The 24,402-nt window shown below is 38.1% G+C and overlaps 1 protein-coding gene across 2 annotated transcripts in view; it reads right to left on the reverse strand.

Moving 5' to 3' along the window:
• Positions 1-24,402, reverse strand: part of chaf1a (chromatin assembly factor 1, subunit A (p150)) — a 40,354-nt gene that overhangs the window by 3,774 nt on the left and 12,178 nt on the right. For both annotated transcript variants that reach the window (XM_060846452.1, XM_060846453.1), the window contains 11 exons: positions 23,047-23,864; positions 14,958-15,005; positions 13,802-14,037; positions 12,939-12,999; positions 12,175-12,255; positions 9,655-9,884; positions 8,513-8,684; positions 7,355-7,435; positions 6,235-6,327; positions 5,059-5,311; positions 963-1,486 (listed from right to left, as the gene is read on the reverse strand). In XM_060846452.1, the coding sequence (XP_060702435.1) occupies positions 963-1,486; positions 5,059-5,311; positions 6,235-6,327; positions 7,355-7,435; positions 8,513-8,684; positions 9,655-9,884; positions 12,175-12,255; positions 12,939-12,999; positions 13,802-14,037; positions 14,958-15,005; positions 23,047-23,864 (2,597 nt within the window). The remainder of the gene's footprint in view (positions 1-962; positions 1,487-5,058; positions 5,312-6,234; positions 6,328-7,354; positions 7,436-8,512; positions 8,685-9,654; positions 9,885-12,174; positions 12,256-12,938; positions 13,000-13,801; positions 14,038-14,957; positions 15,006-23,046; positions 23,865-24,402) is intronic.

Raw genomic sequence — 24,402 nt, forward strand, 5'->3', positions numbered from 1 at the left:
CTCCATAATTTCCTGCTTTAATTCACGCACTACATTGCCTCTAAATGGGTCTCTCCTTTTACCAATCACTTCCTTGTATCTATTTCACCTTTAAACATGGGCAACTTCAGAAAAAAAAATAGTGCCAGCATTCAATCATAAGCCAATTCTAAGTTCTACGAAGGTTAGTTAGCTCAGTTGGCTTAATGGTTGATTTGCAAGGCATTCTAATGCCAACAGTGTGGATTCAATTCCTGTACTGGCTGAGATCACCATGAAAGGTCCAATCTTCTTAACCTCACCTCTTGCTGAAAACATAGAGACCCTCAGTTTAAACTCACCAACAGTTGTCTAATGAGAGCAGGCCAGTGGTCCTCTGAGACTCAGCTGACTTTATTTTGTACTACGTTTCGACCACTTCTGTTCACCTAGAAATTGCTGCTCAATTCTCAATTGTCACCACTTGTCTCCAGTTTTCTTTTGTAAGGAATCTAAGTTCCTATGAACATCCAAGTACTTTTGACTTCACTCCAGTAACCTGCATGATTGCTAAAGACTCAAGATTTGACCACTCCTGTATGCCTTGCTGAATTTCTCCCATCACCCCTGTGAACACCCTCCCCATCAGACACTGCTCACCTCACCACCCATTACTCTGCCCAACACCAGATGTGACTTCATCTTCCCATTAATAACAAGTGCTTGTTACCATAGCCTACTGTCTCATTCTCCAACCTCCAGAAACCACAAAAATACTTGCCTTAATCAATTCTAACTTTGTCTGCTGTTCATTGCTATTAATGGCCACTTTTTGACTTTAATATAAAATGTTTACAGATTTCCGCAGGAAAATACCACCTTTTCATTATTCTTCATTATATAGTGGAAGTGAGGAGAAAAGAGGTTTCTTAAATTAGAAAGCATACAAGGGGTCAACTTTTAAGAAAACTAAAATGTAATTCATTTATAGAACAAGATCTTACCTGACCGTCAGCATCTACAAACTTGTGCATGAACTGTTTGATGGACATACTTCCAGCAGTTTTCCTCTTGCTTGAACCAGTTATACACTGCGCTGTATTCCTTCCCAAACAAGGAACACTCTGTCCACTTGCTGCTGGAATGGTACTTTCCTCCTTGACTGCAGATTGGACTTGTGTGAGATATTGCCACTGTCCTGGAACAGGAAGATTCTCCATCCTAAATTTTTTCAACACCTCTTCATGTACATACCAACACTTCAGCCTGAAAGCTGTTCGTTTTTCATATACTCCATTTTCTGAAATAAGTCGCTGCAATTTTGCCTTGGATGGAATGGTCAAGTCATCATCCACTGTAGGAGTCTGAGGTCTAGAGGCATCAGATCCTAGGGGACTCGAGGAATCAGAAGCAGCAATTGCAAGCATGTGTGCAGAAGGTTTCTGTTTGTACCATTCCTGAAATTCTTTGATTATGGCCTTCCTGCCATTCACATTTCCATGAAGAAGTGGAAGCAGGCTTATTAATACTAAAAAGGAAAAAAAGAACATTTAGTTGCAGAGGGGTGAATTTCTATACACCCAATGAACTCTTACTGTCAATTGCAAGGCAGGACACGAAGGCCCACATGGTCAAAATGTGTTCAAGGTCAATGCTGCAATAATACAATTAAGTAATTTCTCATTCAGTAAAAGTTTGGCTTTATTTTACCTAAGTTTGAAATGTCAGGCAGCATATGTAAATGAGAAACTTTGATAACAAGTAATCTCAATTTGAAATGTTGACCCTTTCTCTCTATAAATGTTTGCCTGACATGCTTATAAGACATAGGAGCAGAAATCAGGCCATTCAGCCCACTGAGTCTGCTCTGCCATTCAAATCATGGCTGATAAGTTTCGTTACCCCATTCTCCCACTATCCTTGATCCTCATGACAATCAAGAACCTATCTACGTCTTAAGTATACTTAATGACCTGGCCTCCACAGCCATCTGTGGCAGTGAGTTCCATACATTCACCACTCTCTGGCTGAACAATTTTCTCCTTATCTCCATTTGAAAAGGTTTTTCCTTTAAGCTTGTCCACTCAGGTCCTTGTCTCTCCTACCAATGGAAACACCTTTCCAACATCCACTCAGTGCAGGCCATTCAGTATTGTGAAAGTTTCAATGAGAGTTCTCCCATACCTTCTCTCTCTCACTCTCTCCCCCAGTACAGGGCCAGTACATCCTTCCTGAGATATGGGGCCCAAGACTGCGCACAATACTCCAAATGTGGTCTGACCAACATTTCAGATTTTTTTTCCTATTTCAGATTTACAGCAACTGCAATATTTGGCATTTTGTGGAACCCAAAATGAGATTCACCCTCAATAAAATCCAAAAATAAAAAAGGATGCTGTTTTTATTCCAGATCTCCAGCATCTAAACTGCTGGAGAAACTCAGCAGATCTAGCAGCATTTGTGGAGAGAACAACAGTGACCCTTTTTCAAAACTGAAAGTAGCTGAGAAAATGTGCTATTTAATAGGATGGTAGTAGAGGGAGAAGAATAGAATTATACAATCCCTAGAGTGCAGAAAAAAAGCCATTTGGCCCATCAAGTCTGTACTGACCCTCCAAAGAGCATCCTACCCAACCCATCCTATCCCCATGGGCCATTCCACCTAACCAATACATCTTTAGACTATTGAAACTGCAAAACCCAATAGAAATCCAACAGACGGAGAAAGTACACTCAAACTCCACATAATCATCCAAGGTTGGGATTGAACACAGGTCTCTAGCACTGTGATGCAGAAGTGGTTCAAAGAGGAGGGAGAAGTAAGGATGAATAGATGGCAACTGACCACAATGAGATTGTTGATAAGCCAAGATAAAGATAAATGCTGAATCCTTGTTACAGAAAGTGGGAGTAGTTAAGAATAGGCTAGCTGTCTTAGGAGCAACTCATATAGAACAAGGCCAGGAAGTGCGAGGGTAAATAACAAACCTGGAGGTATCTGCAATTTTGGTCAAGTCATAAAACTGCAGATTCAAAACACCACTTCAGCTAATTAAGCAAACAAAAAATTATGTTGATACTCATCAGAGGAAATAGTGCATGTTGAGAGATATATTTGTTTGGCTGAATATAAAAATATGCTATTTGAGGAGCAGGGCATCCCATGCCTTCCCAGAGACTCATCCTTCAGAAATACTATTGCAATCAGATTATGTAGTGATGTATCTTTCATTAGTCTTGAGACCGTGCCTTGCTGGTTCATACAACAGTCAAATGCTAAAAATAATTTTTATTACGCAACACTTTGGGATGGGACCCGGAGACAATAATGAGGTCCACTCACTGAAGTTCTGAAGACGTTTTGCCTCTCTCCACAAGCATGAAAAAGCCTTTAGAATCCTTGCTTAAGTAGCTAATTGTCATTAGGAAGCCCAAGAGGTATAAAGTGGAGGGCATTGGAATAAACTCTGAATCTTGACAGTAGATGGCCAATACCCAACAGCATTCAGTTATTTTCCCCAATCTATCACCAAAGTAGCTATCAGGAAAATAAACACTGTTTTTCAGTTTCCTAGCATTTTGATCAGTTAAATTAGCAAACACTGGGGAACAGAATAGCAAAGTTTTGATCAGAAATGTCTCAGTCCCACCGAGTCTTGAATCCATTAAGTACACCCAATAACAAATATGCCTCAGACAGTCATTTTGGGTCAACCCTGCTTAGTACTTTCCAGTTATGTCAACTAAACAACCAGAGGTCCTAGCTTTCCTCAGATTTGTTAACCTGTACTTTATCACAGTGGCTTGCACTAAATCTAATCGATTTTTTTTTGTCAGCTCTTTATGTCCTCTTCACAGATCACTTTCCTATCTATGCATCATCAGGAAATTTAGCTACCATACTTTTAGTGCCTTAGTCCAAATCATTTATATAAATTGTGAAAAATTGAGTCCCTAGCACTAGCCCTTTTGGCGCACGACTCACAGACATGCTGCCAGCATGAAAAAGACCCATTTATTCTACAATAGAAAACAAAGAACTGGAGATGCTGTAGATCTGAAACAAAAACTGAAGTTGGTGGAGATACTCAGCAAGCTTAGCAGCATCTGTGGAGAGAAAGCAGAGTTAACTGAGTCCAGTAAGCCTTTTTCAAAACTGATAGTAACTAGGAAAATGTATATCCTATTTAACTTCTCCTCTTCCCTGGCTACCAATAATGTCTTTGTATGTCAAACTCTTTTCTCTCGCCCTGAGCTTCATCTCCACCTACAGTAAATTATTTGTATTCACAAAATCATGTGCCTCTCTGCACCAAAAAAGAAATCACAATAAAAATTAACAACCCAAGGCAAAAAAAAATCACGTTTTTTCATAATCTTAATTTTTAAATGAACTCTACACTCAGCAAATTCTACAAATCAGAGGGGTTCTCAGGAATGGAGCCCTTGCAGATACTAAGGAATAACAATCTACTCACTTCTTTCTGGACAAGTAAATTCTGGTTGGTACAGGCATTGCATCCATTACTGCTGATTTCAGTTAAATATTCAGGTTTGTTTAATGGATGCATTTCCAAAGCAACACCACTATCGAGTTCATTTGCCAAACAATTGGCATTCTATTTTCATGCAGTATAAATGTTGGCGTTCCTCCTGAATTGTTATTTTTGTTGCAAATTTTTCCATAAGCGAAAATTAAAAAGGTCCAACAGGTGTCTTTTTTCAGTCATTATCAATTCTGGACTACCAAATAGCTACAGAATTTATTATTTATACAATCTCCAATTGCCAAATCACACCATGCTTGGAGTCCAATAAACATCTGGATAAGGTTTGATCGGCCATAAAAAGACCATGCTTGTGTAAAACCAGTGCACTGTTCAGACAATCTTCAGTCAAAGCACAAATAAGCATTTTCTCCCTCAAATCACAGGCATTTCAATTAATCTTTTACCAGCACTTTAGCAAATTTTTTTTTAAACATGCATGCAGCAAAGTTTGAATTGTCACAGGTACAACTGCAAATTAAAAATAGTTTTCCAAATCTTTTGCCTTTCAAATTCTAGGTGTGAGACTTAAAATGCTATGAAATGTCCTTACTTTGTTCTTCTTTTAATTTTCCATTATGTATTTCTTGTATTTGCTCATCCTCCATTTGATTTTCAAACAGACAGACTGAAAATTGCTGAAGTATCTTCATGGCTGAGTTTTGCAATAAATTATTGTCGCTCTCCCAAAAACATCCGATCAGGGTAGGCTGCAGGACCTGAAATTTCTTTCCTTTCATCAACTCATCCCATTCCTTCGCCTTCATCTTCTGACGAATTTTCTGCTTTTCAGGATTTTCACCTTCCTGAACAAAGCAAACATTGAACTCAATAGTAATTTCCTGGAGTTGGAATTTACTGCAATTCATCATCTAGTACATATACCTGCACTGGTTATTCTGCCCTGATTTCAAATGGGGCATAAAGAGAACAAACAGAAACATAAATGAGAGATTTGGCTACTGAAGCTTGATCCACTGTCAACAGAATACTGTCTTACGCTTGCTTTCCCAAGGTTCTCCAAGACCCCCCTGTGGATCAAAAATACGCCCGACAACACAAGTATTTTATGACTGGTCCCATGTGAAGGCATTTCTATAGACTAAGAACCGTTGTAAGAGATGCCTCTACATCTTAAGCAGTCAATCCTTTCATTCTAGATTTCTCAACTGGGAAAAACATCCTTGAAACATCTAGCCCAACAAGTCCCCCAAATAATCTTTAGGCCTAAACTTTTCTCAGAAGACCAAATCGTCCAGGAAACATATCACTCTTAAAAAGAGAACAAAATGGTACAGGGTAGTCTAGGTGCCATTAATGCCCTCTACATTTGTAGTGTATGACTTAGCCGTTTTTATACTTCGCCTCCCCCTGCAGTAAAAGGACTTCCAGGCAACCCATCCTCACATCATTTAAGAGACTGGTTAATGCAAACCCATGCATTAGAAGGCTATTTGGCCACAAGAACACGACACCCATATTCACATACGCTTGTTATCTATTTCCAATGATCAAAATGCACCCATTCTTGAACTCATTCATATGATTGTCCAACTTGGTCCAGAAAAGCAGCAGACCATGAATTGAACCAAGTTAATAATCTGCATTGTATAGTACAACATTATAGTTCCTTTGTTCATGAAAAAAATTAGACGATCCTAAAGGTTTTGTTATTAGCGCTTAACATTGTTCAACTACACGTTTCAATGCATCTAATGCAAACCTTTACCTCATCAGTTGCACCTTCTCCTTCAGACAGATATCCATGAGGAACGAAAAATCCGTCATCATCATCTTCATCATCTGCTTCATCATCATCATCCTAAACAAGATGTAAGAAATGCAACAATAAAGTTCTGGATTACTAGTACATTTCAGGGTCCTAGCTAAGAAAATACACCTCCATACATTAAGTTTATTTTTTGCATGCAAAACTCAAATGAAATTTTGAATATATTATATTTATCACACAATGTTGCATATAAACATGAAATTGTGCATTTCATGACGTGTGCAAAATAAAAAGCGAAAATGCACAAGCCAGTCAGCACTGAAATAAGGATGGGTTAAGATGTAAGAGGAAATTTGTGGGCCACTGCACATTTTAAAAAGTTTTCCAGCTATTTTGCAGTGATGGCTCTATAGTGGATTTCTGCTTCAAACTTTCATAACTACAATTCATTCTTGTTAATTGCAGTAGGGTTTTCATGGATATCCAGGGCTTATCATCCTCTCTAGTGCAAGTGATATTTTTCTATAACTTAAGAGATCCTTAATCAATGACTATGCATAAGTCTTATAAACTGTGATTCGTGAACATTGATCAAATTGTGGAGATTCCATTTACCCTGATATAGCACAGAAACATGACAGCATATTCTTCCTAACATCTTGCCCACAATAAAAGGGGACAGAACAAAATGGACTGTATACATCAGGTTTCACATAGTCATGCCAAAATATTTCACAGGCAAAAATTAAGATGCAGTCATTGTGTTAGTAAAGATCATATCTTCCAGTTAGTCACATAAACCAACTGACAAAAAAATGAAATGAACATATTTCATATGCTATATTTAGAAATGTAGAACTAGCAAAAAAAAATGGAGACGATGTGAAATAGTATTTAGCATCTATTTAAAAAAAAACTTTAGATTGGCCAAATGAATTTCAGTAATCTCTCCAGTTCTGCACATTTCTGCAGATTACTAACACCAGATGGAAAAGCACAAGTTATTCCATTAAGTTAAATTACAAAAGTTTATCACATACATAAGAATTATTTAGTGAGACATCTACTAAACAGTGAAACGTTTCATGTCAAATCAGAGTAAAAAGTTTATACTAACTCCTTCACTGTGGGAGAGAGATTCACCAGGTTCTTCTTCCTCCCATTCATCATCACTATCCACTTCATAATCCAACAACTGCTACAGGGATAAATTTAAACATAATTATTAGATCAGATGCAAACTCAATTTAAATTATTAGTGAAAAGTTACACAAATGTGTTCTTTGCATTATCATGTAAGTCATGGAACAAAACACACTTCACCATTTTCTGTAAAGCCAAGGTAAATTATATACCTCACAATACTTTTTGAATCCAAGCACTATCCATTTTACATTTAAAAAGTTATCAAAGATGACAGCTTTCTGAATGTGACAATAATTTCCTCCCCCACACCTCAAACTTTCTTACAATTTTGTCACTAAGATGGTGAAACTTGATGCTCAAGGAGAAAGTGAGGTCTGCAGATGCTGGAGATCAGAGCTGAAAATGCGCAGCAGGTCAGGCAGCATCCAAGGAGCAGGAGATTCGACGTTTCGGGCATAAGCCCTTCTTCAGGAATGAATGAGGAACACTTTCCTCATTCCTGAAGAAGGGCTTATGCCCGAAACTTCGAATCTCCTGTTCCTTGGATGCTGCCTGACCTGCTGCACTTTTCCAGCAACACATTTTCAGCAAACTTGATGCTCAGTCTACTTCTCCACTCTAAATAAAAGCAAGCAAACATTAGGAAACAGTTTATTAAAAGCCCACAGATCACTTCTGATTATTTCATAAATCTCAAGGAACCACAACTGATTAAAGATCACATCAATTGAGACTCTACAACATCATAATTCTTCAGCCTGTGACAATAAGGTACACTCAGAAATAGTCGAGTTCCAAATGTCTTAATTGTCAGGTTAAAAAAAGGGATGAAAACACTGGCTTACTTATTCATCATGCAGAACAGCATGACAGTTTGTGATTAAAGCTTGAAGTCACTTTTCCAGGAAGTAAAGCTTTATTTATCGATTTAAAAAAAAATCAATCATGCACTTAGGATAGTTGAATTCACTATCGTTAACTTTTTACTGATTCAGAGGATAATTGTCCATTTCGTGGACCATTTCTAACTGGACTCAGGTGGTACATAAAATGTAAAAAGTTGGCAAATTAGAAAATTCCCAGATTTATGTTCTTCAGTCCCCACTCAACACTGCACCACGTTCCTTACCTCATCTTTAGCCAAAGGATTCCGAGGGTTCACCTTCGTACTCTTCTTCTGCCACGTTCCCCAGTAGGCAGGACGGTGATTTTCACAAAACTGCAATAGCTTCATCCTGCAAAGTTTTCTCCGCTCAATGATTCCACTGCTTAGGTTAGTGTCTATCATAATCACATCATCGCTAGGAAAAAGTAAAATTAATGTTAACTTTCAAATAAATCTAGTTTACCAGAAAGGCTGTGCAGTTTTAATTTGTCTAGTTACTCACTGCTGCCAAGAACATAATGCATACACAAATACATAAACAGAGTTGACAGAATGATAATTTTTCTTACTGAATGATTGAGCATGCTCAAAGGACAAAAATGATGGACTCTACTCCCAAGATGACATTTTGGCAAAAATAAACGTGGACTGATATATGGTGACGGTCTTACGAGGCAATGATAGCATCCCTACCAATGAGCCAAGACCTGGTTTTGGCCCACATGCCAGGACTCGTTGGTCAAGATAGATAAGTTTGCAATGTGACCTAATAGATTGCCCATCATCTTGTAAATTCTTCCAGTACACCTAATAGCAGGAAATAAGAGCGAGATAGTGTTGGAAGCAAATTACTGCAGATGCAGGAATCTACTGAAAACAGCAAATGTTGGAGATCACAGCAGGTCAGGCAGCATCCATGTAGAGACAGTAAGCTAAAATTGAGTCTCAATGACTATTTATCAGAGGTTGGAGTCATCTAGACTCAAAACTTAGCTTGCTCACTCTCCATGAATGCTGCATGACCCGCTGTGATCTCCGGCATTTGTTGTTTTCAGAGCGTGGTAGTGTCCTGGTCAGCTACCTTGCAGAAGGCAATGGCAATAAGAGTGGGCCAATCAAATATAATTCCATGCCCCAACCCTCAAACACAAAGAGAGGGGAAAAACAGACAGCAGAAGGCTGCTGATTAGAGTGAGTGTTTTCAGAGTGCAGGCTCAAGAGGTACTGCAGACCAAGACCACTATTTAAAAAATGCTTACTGAAGTGAAGTAGCCATAGAAAGCACTGAAGATTGCTTCTCTTTTAAAGTAATTGCCCCCATCCTCCTCACCAATTCATAAAAAAAAACGACTGAAATTCTGAGAAATATGGAACTTCATCTTTACCTGCATAAATTTGTGTCTGTGGTGCTTATTTTAGGACTTGTAGGTCCTGATGTTCTTGGTTTCTGGTTGTGCAATTCTTTAATGTAATTAGAGTTATAACTCTGACGTTCCAGCAATTCATCTAACTGCTCAAGATCTTCTTGATCTAAGTATATCCGGCTTGTTGGAGCAAGGACCATGTGTTCTTTTATTTCAAAAGGAGCAAACTTCCCACAGGATCCAGCTAGAGTCTAAGAAATGGATCAACTTATGATTAGATAGTCTGTAAGCATTTTACGTTAGCACTGGTAATTCTACAGCTGTTATTTTAGGTGCCATGTTCAACAATTATAACATACTTTCAAAATAACACCAAGGGGAATGCAGTAGCTCAAAAATTTAAATGTAGACATTTACTGTCATTTAAGTGGAAAGGGAGAGAAATGAAAGGTACAAACAAAAAGGAAACTAATACTTTTTATTACTAATGAGGAACTGAATGGCTCCCTTCCACACCAAAACAATTCTGTGATCAGAGCTAACCCACTCAAAACAAAATGGAAAGAAACAAAATGTGCGGAGGGTGGAGTCTTTGGGGCAGCACAGTTGCAGTGATTAGTACTTCTGTCTCTCAGCGTCAGGGACCAAGGTTCCATTCCAACCTCAGTTAACTGTCTGTGTGAAGTTTGAACATTGGCCCAGTGTCTGCTTAGGTTTCCTTCCACACAAGAGGAAAAAGTGCAGGTTAGGTGGATTGGTCATCAGAAATGCAGGGCTACAGAGGTGGGGTAAGGGGATTGATATAAGTGGGATGCTCTTTGGAGGTTGGATGGACTCGATGAGCTGAATGGTCTTCTACATTGTAGGGATTTTGTGAACACTACTTCCATGACATTTTCAGAAAGACTCAGTGAATACTAAGAAATATAGGTAGACACATTCTTGCTTTAACACTTTTCACTACGTGGCTTAACATGATGGAAATGCAGATAAGGTTACAAATCAGATCTGCTGTGACCTCAGAATAATGGAGCATTCAGCTCTTCAAGGGAGGCTGAATGTTAAACTCCTGCAATTCAAGACAGGAATTTTTATCCCCCTCCCAACTGTAGGTCTTCCATCTCTAAAACCACACTGGGACTGGGGATAATTAGAGACTAGATTTTGGCTGAACACAAGCAATATGGTTAGCACCTCACTGTGATGCTTAGATGGGAGATACTTCAACTGCTGCAGTTACCATTTTTCTTTAACAGTAGGGAATCCATCCTACAGACTGCAGGCCACATAAAGCATTCAAAGTCAGGGATCAGCTGTGGTTGGAGTTGCTGCCTCCCAAAGCAGCACAAACTGAGAAATGGTGTCAGGCTCAGAGATGGAGTTGTCCCAGCCCTGGAAAAAGTGGGGCCACTGAAGGTGAGCCTAGGAATTAAAGGCCATCATTAACAGTACATCTGTTGAATGACCTTCGACCCACTTATTCTGCTTTATCAATTTCTCAGAATTTCTTCAGCCAGAGCGTGACTAAACTGCAAAGCTTACTGCTGCAGCAGGTTGCACAGGACAAGTCACTAAATATATTTACAGAGATAGATAGGTTCTTGATTGGTAAGAGGATCAAGGTTAATGGGGAGAAGTCAGGAGAATAAGTTGAGAAACATATCAGCCAAGATTGAATGGCATAGCAGACTCAATTGGTCAAATAGCCCAATTCTGCTGCTATATCTTGTGATCTAACAACCTCCGATGCATCAGAAAGCATAATACTTCTGATCAGGCAGATTTTTTTCTACTTTTTTTACCTGCTGGGGAAAAAAAAATGCATTGTTACAACCTATAAGCCCTGTAGCAATCAAACGGTTTTAAAAAGGTGGTCACGTACACAAGTCAAAAACAAGTAACAATATGTTAAATGGATGGACATTAAAACTAATCTACAGTGTTTACAAAACCATTCCAAGAATTTTCAAAAATATGTTGCTGTGGCCTGTCAGTGCAAAGAGGTTGAACATGATTTTTTAATAAAATGTCACAACTTGTGTATCTTTGAAGAAGGATATGAATTTACTACAACACTGTTTTCCATACTTGATAAGTTCCGCTGGTATAGCATCAGTACCTGAGTGCTACCCATTGTAAGTGATTCAACAGCTTTGTTGAGTCTAATATCCAGCTTAAAAATCATATATGAAAATGTATCTTGTCAAAAGCAGTTCTCAATTTGAATTAAAATGATTGAGATACTTTAACATAGGAAAACTTGGGTTTGCAAGGAGCATTCTGTCCAAAATGCCCACTTACTTAGTTGGGACAGGAGAATAAACACAGGACAAACAAAGAAATAAATTGAAACCCATTGTGAATGTTTTACTTACAGGATTGTCTCAGGTTTGACCAATTATGTTGTACAACAAGAGAAAGATTTGAAAAGTTATTAAAGGAAGTACCATACAAAACATCAGGCATTAATCTGGTTTGTACAGGCAAATCCATTACCTGAGCCAAACTGCACAAGTATTAATCCATGAAAAGTATCCTTACCTTAGGGGCTTGAGGAGCCTTTGGTTTTTGGAAGAATCTTGTTATTTCTGAAATCTCTTTAACTTTCTCTGCCTTTAAACGCTGTAATCATATTTAAGATGGTACACCTCAAAAACAGACAATATAACTATAGACAATAGAGACAACATTAAAGTGCACAGTACAAGGTACCACCAGAAAATTGATTTATGAATAGGAATAGATTACAATGAATTACTTACAGTGGACACTTGAATAGTTAATTATTGATGCATATGTACAAGGAAGCAAAAAGGGTTATCTATGCTCTCCAAAAGAAATTCTGAGATAACTTGGCAGAGGATGGCATTGGATATGGTCCAGCCAGATACAACTGCTGAAATGCCAAAGGGTCTCACTGCACATGTGTAAAATGTGTACTTTGCCAGTACTGCAGTGAAGTCATGCCATCCAAATGCAAAAAACCATTATGGCTACTTTGTTGTTGCCATTTTTTTTACTGGCAAGGCATATCAAAAAACGGTGCGTGTGCAACGAGAATCTTTTAGCATCTTCAGAAGGCACAGCCACTATGAAAGGCAAACCAGTTGCATCGCAGGCACAGTCAGCAATGTACTCCTTTGAATAGAGGAAAAGGAATAGATCTGCTCTGGGGAACTACTAGGGCTGATAGTCTGTATAAACTTCTGACAAAAGATGGAGATGAGGGAACAATCGGGGTTTAAAAAAAGACAATTGCAGAGACATCAACAAGTCAGGGATTGCAAAGCCAAGTGACTATTTACTTTTTCTTCTTCTTTCAACCGTTTCTCCTCTTCTTTCTTTTTCTTCTCTTCCAATTTTGCCCTATTACAAAAAATACAAGAAAATTATAGAGGTTTACTGCCCCTTTTTTATTTAAGTTTGCAAATTAAAAAAGGCGAACAATGCTCAGGTAATACTGACAGAACAAAGAAACATATGCTGCACAAAATAAATACAGGGTTAAAAAAAAAGCAAGATACTGTAGATGCTAGATATATCAAGTGCAAACAATACTCAGATGTTACAGCATTTGTTTCAATTCATTTTTAATCAGCACTTACTACTGCTATAAATAGTTGTTTAATGTCAGTTGGTTCAGCTGATGGCACACATTTCTGGAGTCAGAAGGCTATGGGTTGAGGTCTCATTATGAACAAGCAAATAATCTGTGACACCTCAATACAGCACTGAGGAAGTAGTCAAAGGACGTGGTTTTTCCAGATTGTGATTTTAAATTAGAAATCCCATCTACCTAATCGAGGGACTTAAAATTGATCCAACAGCACTTGGTACAGAGTCCTGCTTGCTATCTTGTTAATATTGTCCTAGATATGTAAATTACAGTAAATATTTATTATGCGTGAAATCAGAATATTAGTCAACCCAATTATGAAGTTAAATAAACAGTCAGATAAGTCTACACTAAACTGCACAAGTTACTTACCTACAGAGTCTCACTTTATTTTAGTTTCAGAATCTAGAATTTGGAGTACTTTAACATGAAACTTTACAAATTCATCCGATGTCAACAATTTGGTAGATGAACCAAGTCCCTACTGAAATAAAGCGAATTCTATAATTATCCATTTCTGCCCAGCAAGCATTTATATTGCGAGTAACTCACTCCAATGCATCTTGTTTCTCTTTTCGTCTTTCTTCCTTTAATCTTAGCCTTTCTGCTTTTTCTTTTTCTTCTTTCTCCTTTTTCTCTTTCCTTTCCTTGTCTTTTTGTTCTTTTTCCTCGTCCTTTTTCCTCTTAGCTTCCTCCTTTGCACGTTCTTTGGCAAGTCTGGCCTCCTCTCTTGCACGCTCTCGCTCTTCCTTTTCTATTTTTAGTTTTAGTCTTTTCTCTTCACGTTCCTAGAAACAATGAAATCATAAAACATCAACGTGAACCAAACATAGTCATAACTAATAACAGAACATTCAAAGTATAGGCTGTAGATCCAATCTTCTTCAATCAAAGTTCAATTTGAGCATTGGAATAAAAATTTAATATGAACATTAAAACAAAGGAAAACTACAAAGAGACCATACCTTGAGAGAGTTTGGTATCACATAGTTCAATTGCTGCTCATAGAAAAACATCCTGGAAACATATTCCAGTTCTTAGAACACCACAGCAGACACCCAAATCACACAAAGGAAGAAAGGAGCATCCCACTCCTCCTCCAAATTTATCCCTTCAATCTCAGATAGGGTGAAGTTTTGCCTTAACATGGTTGGGCTGTTCAGTTTCACCTTAAATGCCTCCATTATATTTGCTTCAGCCACTTCCTGTGTTGAAGGATTTTACATTCTAAGTATTTGAGCAAAGAAGTCCTTCTAAATTTCCTATTGGATTTCTTGGTGACTATCTTATATTTAAAGCTTATGGCTCTTCTCTCCCCATAAATGAGAAGATTTTTATCTTACAGACCTTGATAGGTCACCTCATTAGTACAGGTTCTTTATATGGAGTTATTATTAAATTGCAGAACATTAGAATTATGGCTTTAATGGGGTTATTGCCATTTCCAAATTTTGAAAACTGTGCAATGACTGGGCAGGATTTAAGGACTGGATCCCGACGTCCAACATTAAAATTTGGAAGCAACTGGAAGCATGGTGGCGCAAATGTTCTATTTGTTTAAGATGCAATACTGTAAACGGATGACAAATATTAGAATTCAGGAAAATCAGGAAGAAGTCATTCTCGTCACCACTGTCATGTGATTTGTCATCTTTGATCAAATTTAGGCTCAAATGCTAGCAGTAAGTTAATAAAACAATCTGAATACCTGTTGCTGCTTGAGTCTCTTGCCCTGCAACTTTGGTGTTTGCGTAACCTGTAATTAGAATGGCTCATTTTAGAGTATAGAAACAAAATATCTGTACGCATAATCAAATAGTAGAGGTTAACTGGCACAACTCCAACAATAAAGCAACTAATTTGCAAACTACTCACTGCTTATATTCTACATTTTAAAAACAATGCTGCACAACAACAATTTTTTGAAATAAACTAGGCCATATAGCATCTTACAGCCAATAAAAGCACTTTTGAAATATAATCAGGTAGTTGTAATTAAAAAAAATGGCACCAAGTCAAACACAAAACTCCTGAAATGACAGAACAATGACCAGATATTCTAAATGATCGAGTATTAAATATGGAATAGGATTCAAACCTGTAACCGGAGTTGCAAGGAGAGTGCTACCATAACCAAGTCACCTAAAAGGTTAATTTAATTTGAAATGTTTTATAGGAATATCACAACAGGGTTATAAAAATTATACTGTCTAATACATGGTAGACAGGAAACAACTGATTTTAATCAGTTTGACAAATCCCAATTCTATCTTTAAATAGCAATTTGCATCTACAAAAACAATGCCTTCTGGGTATAAATTATAAAATTGTCACTAATAGAATTGGACTTCACATGTGAATCTTATCTTTCAAAGTCAGATTCAAGACTAGAATATGCACTAAACTGATTGTCCACTGTTTCAAGATTGTACTCAAAGGTGTGCTCTCCCAAAGTCAACCAACTAAAAACCAGACTTTAAATAATAAATTGATCTTTTTCATTTTAGGTTGTGCTGATGGACGCAACTGGGAGACTTCTCTCACACTGGAATTAATACCTGTTCAGGCATGACTATTAACCTTATACAGTCTGCAGTTGCATCACCAGGGTTTTCCCTCTCTCCCCTACTCAGTGGGTTAGACCATTCCTATCTAAACTATGTTTGAATAATTTTCTTTGAAAACCACAAATTTGAAAATCCATCCTGGCCTAACTCCAGAAGCTGCTGGATCTGTCAGTATATCCGCAACGTATTTTGAACTAAGTGAAAGGTAATAATTTTTTCTCCACTTCATACCCATTGCATATTTTTAGGTTTTCATATAATGTCAGTGGAAAAAGTCACAGAAATGACTTTCCAATTCAGAGACCTAAAGGAAGTGGGTCAATTACGACTGATATCTGCAGCATGAGACCCAAAATAATAGCTATGAATGTGTCAGAGCTAATGACTGATTTACTTCATTTCATTATGCAGGAAAGAAAACTGAGGTTTCAATCCATAAAGCCAACACTCAATTGCTTATACTCATCATTGCTAGATTTTCATGGTAGTGCTTGTTATAGGAATCATCCAGCACAGCAAGATTCTTCGGTCCAACTAGTCCATGATGCCCATAATCCCAAATTAAACTGGTCCCATCTGCCAGCACTTGGTCCATATCCCTCTCATTTATTTAAATGTCTTTCAAATGTTGTAATTGTACTCGCATCCACTATTTCCTTTGGAAGTTAATTCCTCACACGAACCACCATGTAAAATAATTGCCTCTCGTCTTTTGTAAATATTTCTTCTCTCACCGTGAAACTTGGAATTCAGAAGAATGGAGATAAAATGGAGGTATTCAAGATGATAAAAGGTGTGGATAAAATAGATGTGGAGTGGATGCTTCCTCTTATGGGGCATTCTAGTAAGAGAAGTAAAAATCTATGGATAAGGGTAGCAAACTTAAAACACAATTGAAGAAGCCTACATCTCCCAAAGGGTTGTGAATCTGGATGCTGGGACAGTGAGTAAATTTACGAAGGATTAGACAGATCTTTAATTGGTAATGAGTTGAAGGGATACGGAGAGAAGGCAGGAAAGTGAGGGGGGCGGTGGTAAGGAGCATATTAGCCACGATTGAATAGCAGAGGAGACTCAATGGGCCAAATGGCCTAATTCGGCTTCTATATCTTACGAACTTGTATGCCCCTGAACTTGAAATGCCCTACCCAGGGGAAAAATCACCTTAGCTATATCCCTCACGATTTTGTCAACCTCTATAAAAGATCACCCTTCAGCCTCCTACGATCCAGTGAAAAAAAGTCCCAGTCTCCTTTCAACTCAAATCCTCCATTCCCGTTAACATTCTGGTAATTCTCTTCTGAACCCTCTCCAGCTTTATAATAGATATACATCAACTCAGCTTTAGACTAAGAAACCTGAGCTCCGATGCACTGGCTTTTTGTTACAAAAACAGTTTTGCAAGCACTGTACTTTTGGTTAAATTACTTCAGGTTCTACCTCGATGTTTACTGAGAAATTCAATATTGTGTGAAAATAAAGCAGCAGATTTGAAACAAGCCAACTTACAAATGCAGCTGTTTTTGTTAGGTTAAATGTTGCATCACTTTTATAATAATTGGGTAATCATTGGCATTGGAACTAACAAAGTATTTTAAAAATGTATAAGTGTGAACAAATATGAAAGTTTTTTTGAGAGGGTGACCAAGCATGTAGAGGAGGGTAGGGCCGTTGACGTGGTATATTTGGACTTCAATAAAGCCTTTGATAAGGTTCCACATGGTAGGCTGATGGAGAAAATGCAGAGGCATGGAATGGAGGGTGATTTAGCAGCTTGGATTAGTAACTAGCTTTCTGGAAGGCAGCGAGTGGTGGTTGATGGAAAATATTCAGTCTGGAGTCCAGTTACTAGTGGTGTTCCACAAGGATCTGTTTTGGAACCACTGCTGCTTGTCATTTGACTTAGACGCAGGCATAGGTGGACGGATTAGTAAATTTGCAGATGACACTAAAGTCGGTGGAGTAGTGGACAGTTTGGAAGAACGTTACAGGTTGCAGGGGGATTTGAATAAACTGCAGAATTGGGCTGAGAAGTGGCAAATGGAGTTCAATGCAGCTAAATGTGAGGTGATGCACTTTGGTAAGAACAACAGGATGGCAGAGTACTTGGCCAATGGAAAGATTCTTGGTCGTGTGGATGTGCAGAGGGATCTTGGAGTCCATGTGCATAGATCCCTGAAAATTGCCACCTGGATGGATAGTGCTGTTAAGAAGGCATACGGTGTGTTAGGTTTCATTGGTAGAGGGATTGAGTTCAGGAACTGCAATATCATGCTGCAACTATACAAAACGCTGGTGCGGCCACACTTGGAATATTGTATACAGTTCTGGTCGCCCCATTACAAAAGGATGTGGAAGCATTGGAAAAAGGTGCAGTGGAGATTTACCAGAATGTTACCTGGTCTGGAGGGAAGGTATTATGAGGAAAGGCTCCAAGACTTGGGTCTTTTCTCATTGGAAAGATGATGACTGAGGGGGGATTTGATAGAGACATACAACATGATCAGAGGATTAGATAGGGTAGACAGAGAAAGACTTTTTCCTAGGATGATGACGTCAGCTTTTACGAGGGGGCATAACTACAAATTGAGGGGTGATAGATTTCAGACTGATGTCAGAGACAAGTTCTTTACGCAGAGAGTAATAAGGGCGTGGAATGCCCTACCTGCTGAGGTAGTCAACTCAGTCACATTAGGGAGATTTAAACAATCCTTAGATAAGCTCATGGATGATTTTGGGATAGTATAGGAGGACGAACTGAGAAAAGTCCACAGGTCGGCGCAACATCGAGGGCCGAAGGGCCTGTACTGTGCTGTATTGTTCTATGTTCTAAAGCAAAGAGAGTCAAATGTAATTAACTCCTTTCATATAAAGCTCAGCAATAGTATACTTATTAATTTCCTAAGGTGACTCAGCTGATACAGCATGGCAATAGAATTTGGCAGTGTGTTTTGAGTAATCAGATTATCATGACCAGGATTGCTGCTTTGAAGACCAAGTCACATGCAAAAAAGGCTATACACATCTCGGGTATAGTGTCACACCAATAGACTGACCACAAATGACACATCACATGGGGAAATGAAACAGAAAAAGCTCATGCAACAATATGCCCAAAATCCAAGATTGATTTATGATAGAAGTACTACCACAGGATGCGCTCAATTTCTCGCCTTTGCTCTATTTATAAACAAGCAATCTTTTAAAAAGTCAATTTTCATGGAGAATAATTTCTCTTTAGAGTTTAGCTTTAAATGAATATTTTCCTTTGATTCCCAAAGTGGCATAGTTTATTTCCCAAAGCTTTCAGAAACTGAAAAAGAACTTGCCTTTTCAATTTACGCATATAAATGCATGACATAACAGGCTTTGACAGAAGGCATGACTTTAGCACCTACTGCACATTATGCACAAAATTTTACTTTAAATATAGAAAGCTGGAAACAGTAAAGATAGAGCAGGTCATAGATTACAGGTTAGCTGAGGGAGGCTACAGGCTTAATAAAACTGCAGCAGTGAATTCCCACCTTTGCAATTCAATCACAAAAAATAAGGAATATGCAATATAAACATTTCAGAATTGGTTGCTTCAACTTCATAAGAAGTGCAACTTTTTGAAACAAATCTGCTGCCCCAGAGACAGAAGTAAGGTGAATTTAATAGGTGACCATGACGTAACCTCCTGGAATATGCATGGCTTATGGTAGTGGCTTCACTTGATCTTGCTTGAGAAAGCAAGTTCAACATCAAGGCTCTATTCTTAGTTACAAGTGGATCCTATTTTCAGTAAATACTCATTTGTCAAGATGTCTGGTTCTAGCATTTTTGGTCTCAGTTTCCTTTGATACTTTCCAGTTTAACTGTTGTTTCTTTTGGGTCAGTTCCTCTTCATTTTTCTTTGAGGAGCTATTCTCAAATTTGGAAATTTGTGTACTATTTCTTTTAAACATTCACACTGCAGACAAGCTTGCCAGGGTATCTATGCCTTTGGCCCACATAATCAGCATCATACAGTAACAGAGAGCAGAAATGGACCCTTCAGTATAACTCGTCTGAATCAACTAGACATCCCAATCTGACCTATTTGGAGCCTTTGGCCCATTTCCTTCCATACACTTCCTATTCATATACCCTTTTAAAATGTTGTAATTGCACCAGTCTCCACTATTTCCTCTGGAAGATCATTACATACACACACCATCCTCTGCATGAAAAAGCTATCCCTCAGGTCCTTTTTAAAATCTTTCCCTCCTCACTTTAGATCTATGCCTTCATGTCATGGAGCTGAAAGAGTGAAAGTCAGAAATGCGATACAGTAATGTCCAACAGTTAATTTGCTCTCAAGCAAGCAGAAAGAAAAAGTCTCACATGCCAGTTCTCATAGCAGAAGGACACGGTTAACCTAAGACACAATCAGACTGCAAATGGATCCTACATTTACACTGCAGGACTGGGAGAAGAATAAAAGAAAAAGAAACACAGTCAGGTGGGGATGTCACACAGATTTCTTCTGTGCAAAATGTGGCAGCATTATTTTGCTCCCCTACACACCATGGGACCTTCTTTTGCCAGGGTGAAAAGATTCACTTATGTAGCTATGCCCTGGGGAATTGGTATGTGTATTGCTAGAAGGGTTGACACAAATAGTGACTCAAACAAATAAAAACAAAGGTACATACAAGGACCCTTGCGCTTTTTCCTCCTTGCCCATTCATTTTTAGATTCCCTACAGTGTGGAAACAGGCCCAACAAGTCCACATCGACCCTCCAAAGAGTAACCCACCCAGTCCCATTTCTCTCTGACTAATGTTCCTAACACTATGGGCAATTTATGGCCAATCCACTTGACCTGCACATCTTTGGACTGTGGGAGGAAACCAGTGCACTTGGAGAAAACCCACGCAGACACAGGGAGAACGTGCAAACTCCACACAGACAGTCACCTGAGGCTGGAATCAAACCTGGATCCCTGGTGCTGTGAGGCTACAGTGCTAACCACTGAGCCACCGTGCCACCCATTCAAGGGGGTAGCAGAATGTTTGATGCTTTTGCAATATGCAAAAGAGCAATCTCTAATCTATGAGTCATTGATAACAGTAACAAAAAAGTGTAAAAACAAGCATTTCCCAAAGAAAACGAAATAGAAGGCACCAGTAAAATGAAAGCGAACAATTACAAGATAGTTAATATATCAAAATGTAACTTTTCAGAATCTATGTCTGATTTCTCTCAGAAGGAACTTTTCTTTCTAGGAGGAGGAGGCAGCAGAGGAGTGAAGAGAGATTTAATAAAGACATACATCACTAAACAGCCTGCTTCAGGCAATCTGCACACATAACAGTAACGAGCTTAGAGAAACAATAATTTGAAAAGTGGCAATTGAGAACAGTGGTACTTCTATCTTTTAAAAATAGCTGATGCTATGTTTTTTTGCCCTTTTCCTTCACCACTTGATAATTGCATTCTGATTTTCTGATATATTACAGTGAAACTAAAACAAGCTGTAAGACCTGCTCTGTGTCCCTCCTAGTGAATGGATTTCATATGTCTAATTATACCAAATTCTCAAGTGGCATCCTTCTGCTTTAATTCCAGAAAATGTCCTACTGCTAACTCTTCTTAGCTAATGTTTCCACGAAGGAAATAAGATAAAAAGCACAAAATATATATTACAATTTGTTAATACTGAAGGAGTTGTGAAACAGACAGATGTGAAGTCACATAAAATAGTACATTTTAAGTCAAGCTGAAATAAAACATGATTAACTTTAGATTCTCAACTTGAGGAAAAGAATTATAGGTACAGAATCTCTTTCGTAAAAAGACAAATACAGAAAATGGGATAAAACAAGAATCCAAGTTTCATAGGTTGAAAAGCACAATTCCGAATGCGACAAAAACTCATAGCTATAAAATCATAGCTGAAAAATTGCGGTGGTTGTGAACACTGCACAAACCTATGGCCAAGAGGAGAAAAAGTCAAGTGTAAGTAGGATAATGACAAATAAATATTGCTGTAAAACTATTTAGGACAGGCAGAAGAGTTGACAAAAGGAAGAATGAAGACAAGCTAGCAATAGTGAAAACAGAATATCATACATCAGTTTGACAAAAATGAAAAAAACTCTCAACTGGGCTAGGGAATACAGAGATAAGCTTCAATATTAAAGTGCTTCTAACAGTAAAAGGAAATTGGAAGTTGTTAACTATTATTTCTTAAATTTGATTCTCAGCAACAGAAAATTCAGATACTTAGTAAAATAAAATTCATCTCATAAGATGCATTTCTGACTATCTGGTAGAATAATTCTACCATTGCAGGTAAAATGTAGGCTCCCATTTTATAAACTAACCAACCTTGCTTGCATAGTGCTTTGTTTTCCTTTAGTAAAACTAGTCAACCAGCCCAATTTTCATGAGCACAATCCTTCTATGCAATCAAAAGCATTTTATGGCAGAGATTTAGATATATAAGTGATTCACGTGACAATCGAGAAACTATTTTGCAGATTTCATAATTTCAAAATTGAAATTTTCAATCGTTTCTGTTTACAAAAAGATACTTAAAACCCAAGTGGCAGCTAAACACTGCAATAATTAAGTGGCAGTCTTATCCCTTGAAATAACAAATGTCCAAAGGCAGAATAAATGTTTTTCTTTTAAATGTCATGTTTGTCAGAAACAAAAACCTATTGGGTAATGATTAAGGCTCAAATGTGTATGCAGAGGAACCTCGATTGTCCAAAGCAGTTTTTTTTGGTGGTGGTGGTGGTGGGGGGGCGGGATTTGCTTGGAGTGTGCTGCTGCCTAGTCTCCTGAACAGGGAGCAGACTTCACAGAAACCTCTGATCCCAGAGGAAAGGCAGTGAATCGATTAACCAAATAAATCAATTATCCGAATGAAATCGTGCCAGCCCATCTCATTCAGATAATCGAGGTTCCTCTGTATAATAAAATCAAGTCCTAAAAAAACTTGCTAAACAATCATTTAAGATTCATGCTCACAGACACGAACATTGTATGATTCTTTTTTTTATAAAACTGCATTTCATCTTTGTTAAGTAGCTCAAAGTGCTTTTTCTCCCCAAACATGCACACAGTCATACTTCCAGACCCTTCACAGTTCAATTGGATACGGTTTAACAAAAGTTCTCATTAGTGCATTGGAGACAGTAACACTTTTCTCTTCCCCCTTGCCCAAATAACGTATAAAAATAATCGTATATCAACCTTGTTTCCAGGTGTTGAGAATGCAGATCTGGGACTTCTTTCATCCGCTGGAGACTTTGTTTCTGGTGAACTATCAGTAGCTGAAATAGAACTTGATAGAGAACTGATGGGTGACTCACTGCTTTCATTTGTAAATGACCCAGATCCTCCCACTTGCATTATGCCCTTCTCTAGATTCCCAATCCAGCAGGCCTTGCCAGCCATTATGTCTTTTAAAACCACCACAGGCATTCTGCCTCTCAACGCATTGTTCACAATTGGGCTATTGCTTTCAATTTCTTGTCCTTGATAAGTTTTACTTTCCCTGCTACTCTGCCCAGAGGCTGAATTTTCAGAATTTACCTCTTTACTTTCACTAGGTTTCAGGCTATCAAACCAGTTGCATTTTTTTTCAGAAACAACTGTTGTTTTCTCATTTAGCTCTTTCTCACAAGCCAACAGTTTTACATCTGTGGTGCCTATGCTGTCCAAACCTTCATTGCTAGAATCGCATGTTAAGTCAATTGTGGAATGGAGTCCACTAGTATGCATTGTAACCACGGCATTCTTCTTCTCAACGGAATGCAAAAAATCATCAAGAGGTCCTTTCCCATTAACAAGTTTGCAGGGAGCCAGATCCCCATCCACTGTTGCAGAATTTCCAGTTTGGCCATCCAAGTTTATTTTGCAGTCATTTTCAACATCTTCCACAGATGCAATGAGTTTGACTGCTGCCAGTTGCTCGGGTGCATTAGTGGAAATTTTTGTCCGCTTAGTATCAGTAGTCTGTTCATTTTCTGGCTTTGGTACAGGGTTGAGACGTTTGAAAGGTAATCGTGCTACAAAAAAAAACAGAAACAAAGTTTGTAATATTAAGCATATTTAAAAAGACCAACTTAAGATACGTTAAAACAATAAAAAAAGGATTGTTTCTTCCAATTGTCAACCACCAGCTACTTCAATCAGTTAACCACTCATACTCAAATCTGGACTCCAGATCTAACAGTAGAAATTAGTTTTTTAGGTACTGTTTCATTAGCTAGCTTGAATAATGCAGTGGCAAACTATTAACTGCTACAAGTTCATGGCACTAATTAATTTGATTTTAATGGAAGAGGAAGCAATGTAGGTTTGGATTTCAGAAACATTCCAAACCCTTCCTTTAAAGTACAATTAAAACATACAGAAAGACAGCATTTCCAAAAATCTTCTGGTATTAAACTGGAGTGTCAGTATTTGTTCAATGTCACATCATAAACTACATACTCCAAAGAAAGCCAATAAACCAACATAAAACAATGGATTAGTGATAAGAAATGCAGTGCTAGCACCAATACAGTTTACCCTAGTCAAACAGAATTCAACCAACAGATGAAG

The sequence above is a fragment of the Hemiscyllium ocellatum genome, chromosome 28 (assembly GCF_020745735.1).
Source record: "Hemiscyllium ocellatum isolate sHemOce1 chromosome 28, sHemOce1.pat.X.cur, whole genome shotgun sequence".
In the NCBI taxonomy this organism is placed as follows: Eukaryota; Metazoa; Chordata; class Chondrichthyes; order Orectolobiformes; family Hemiscylliidae; genus Hemiscyllium; species Hemiscyllium ocellatum.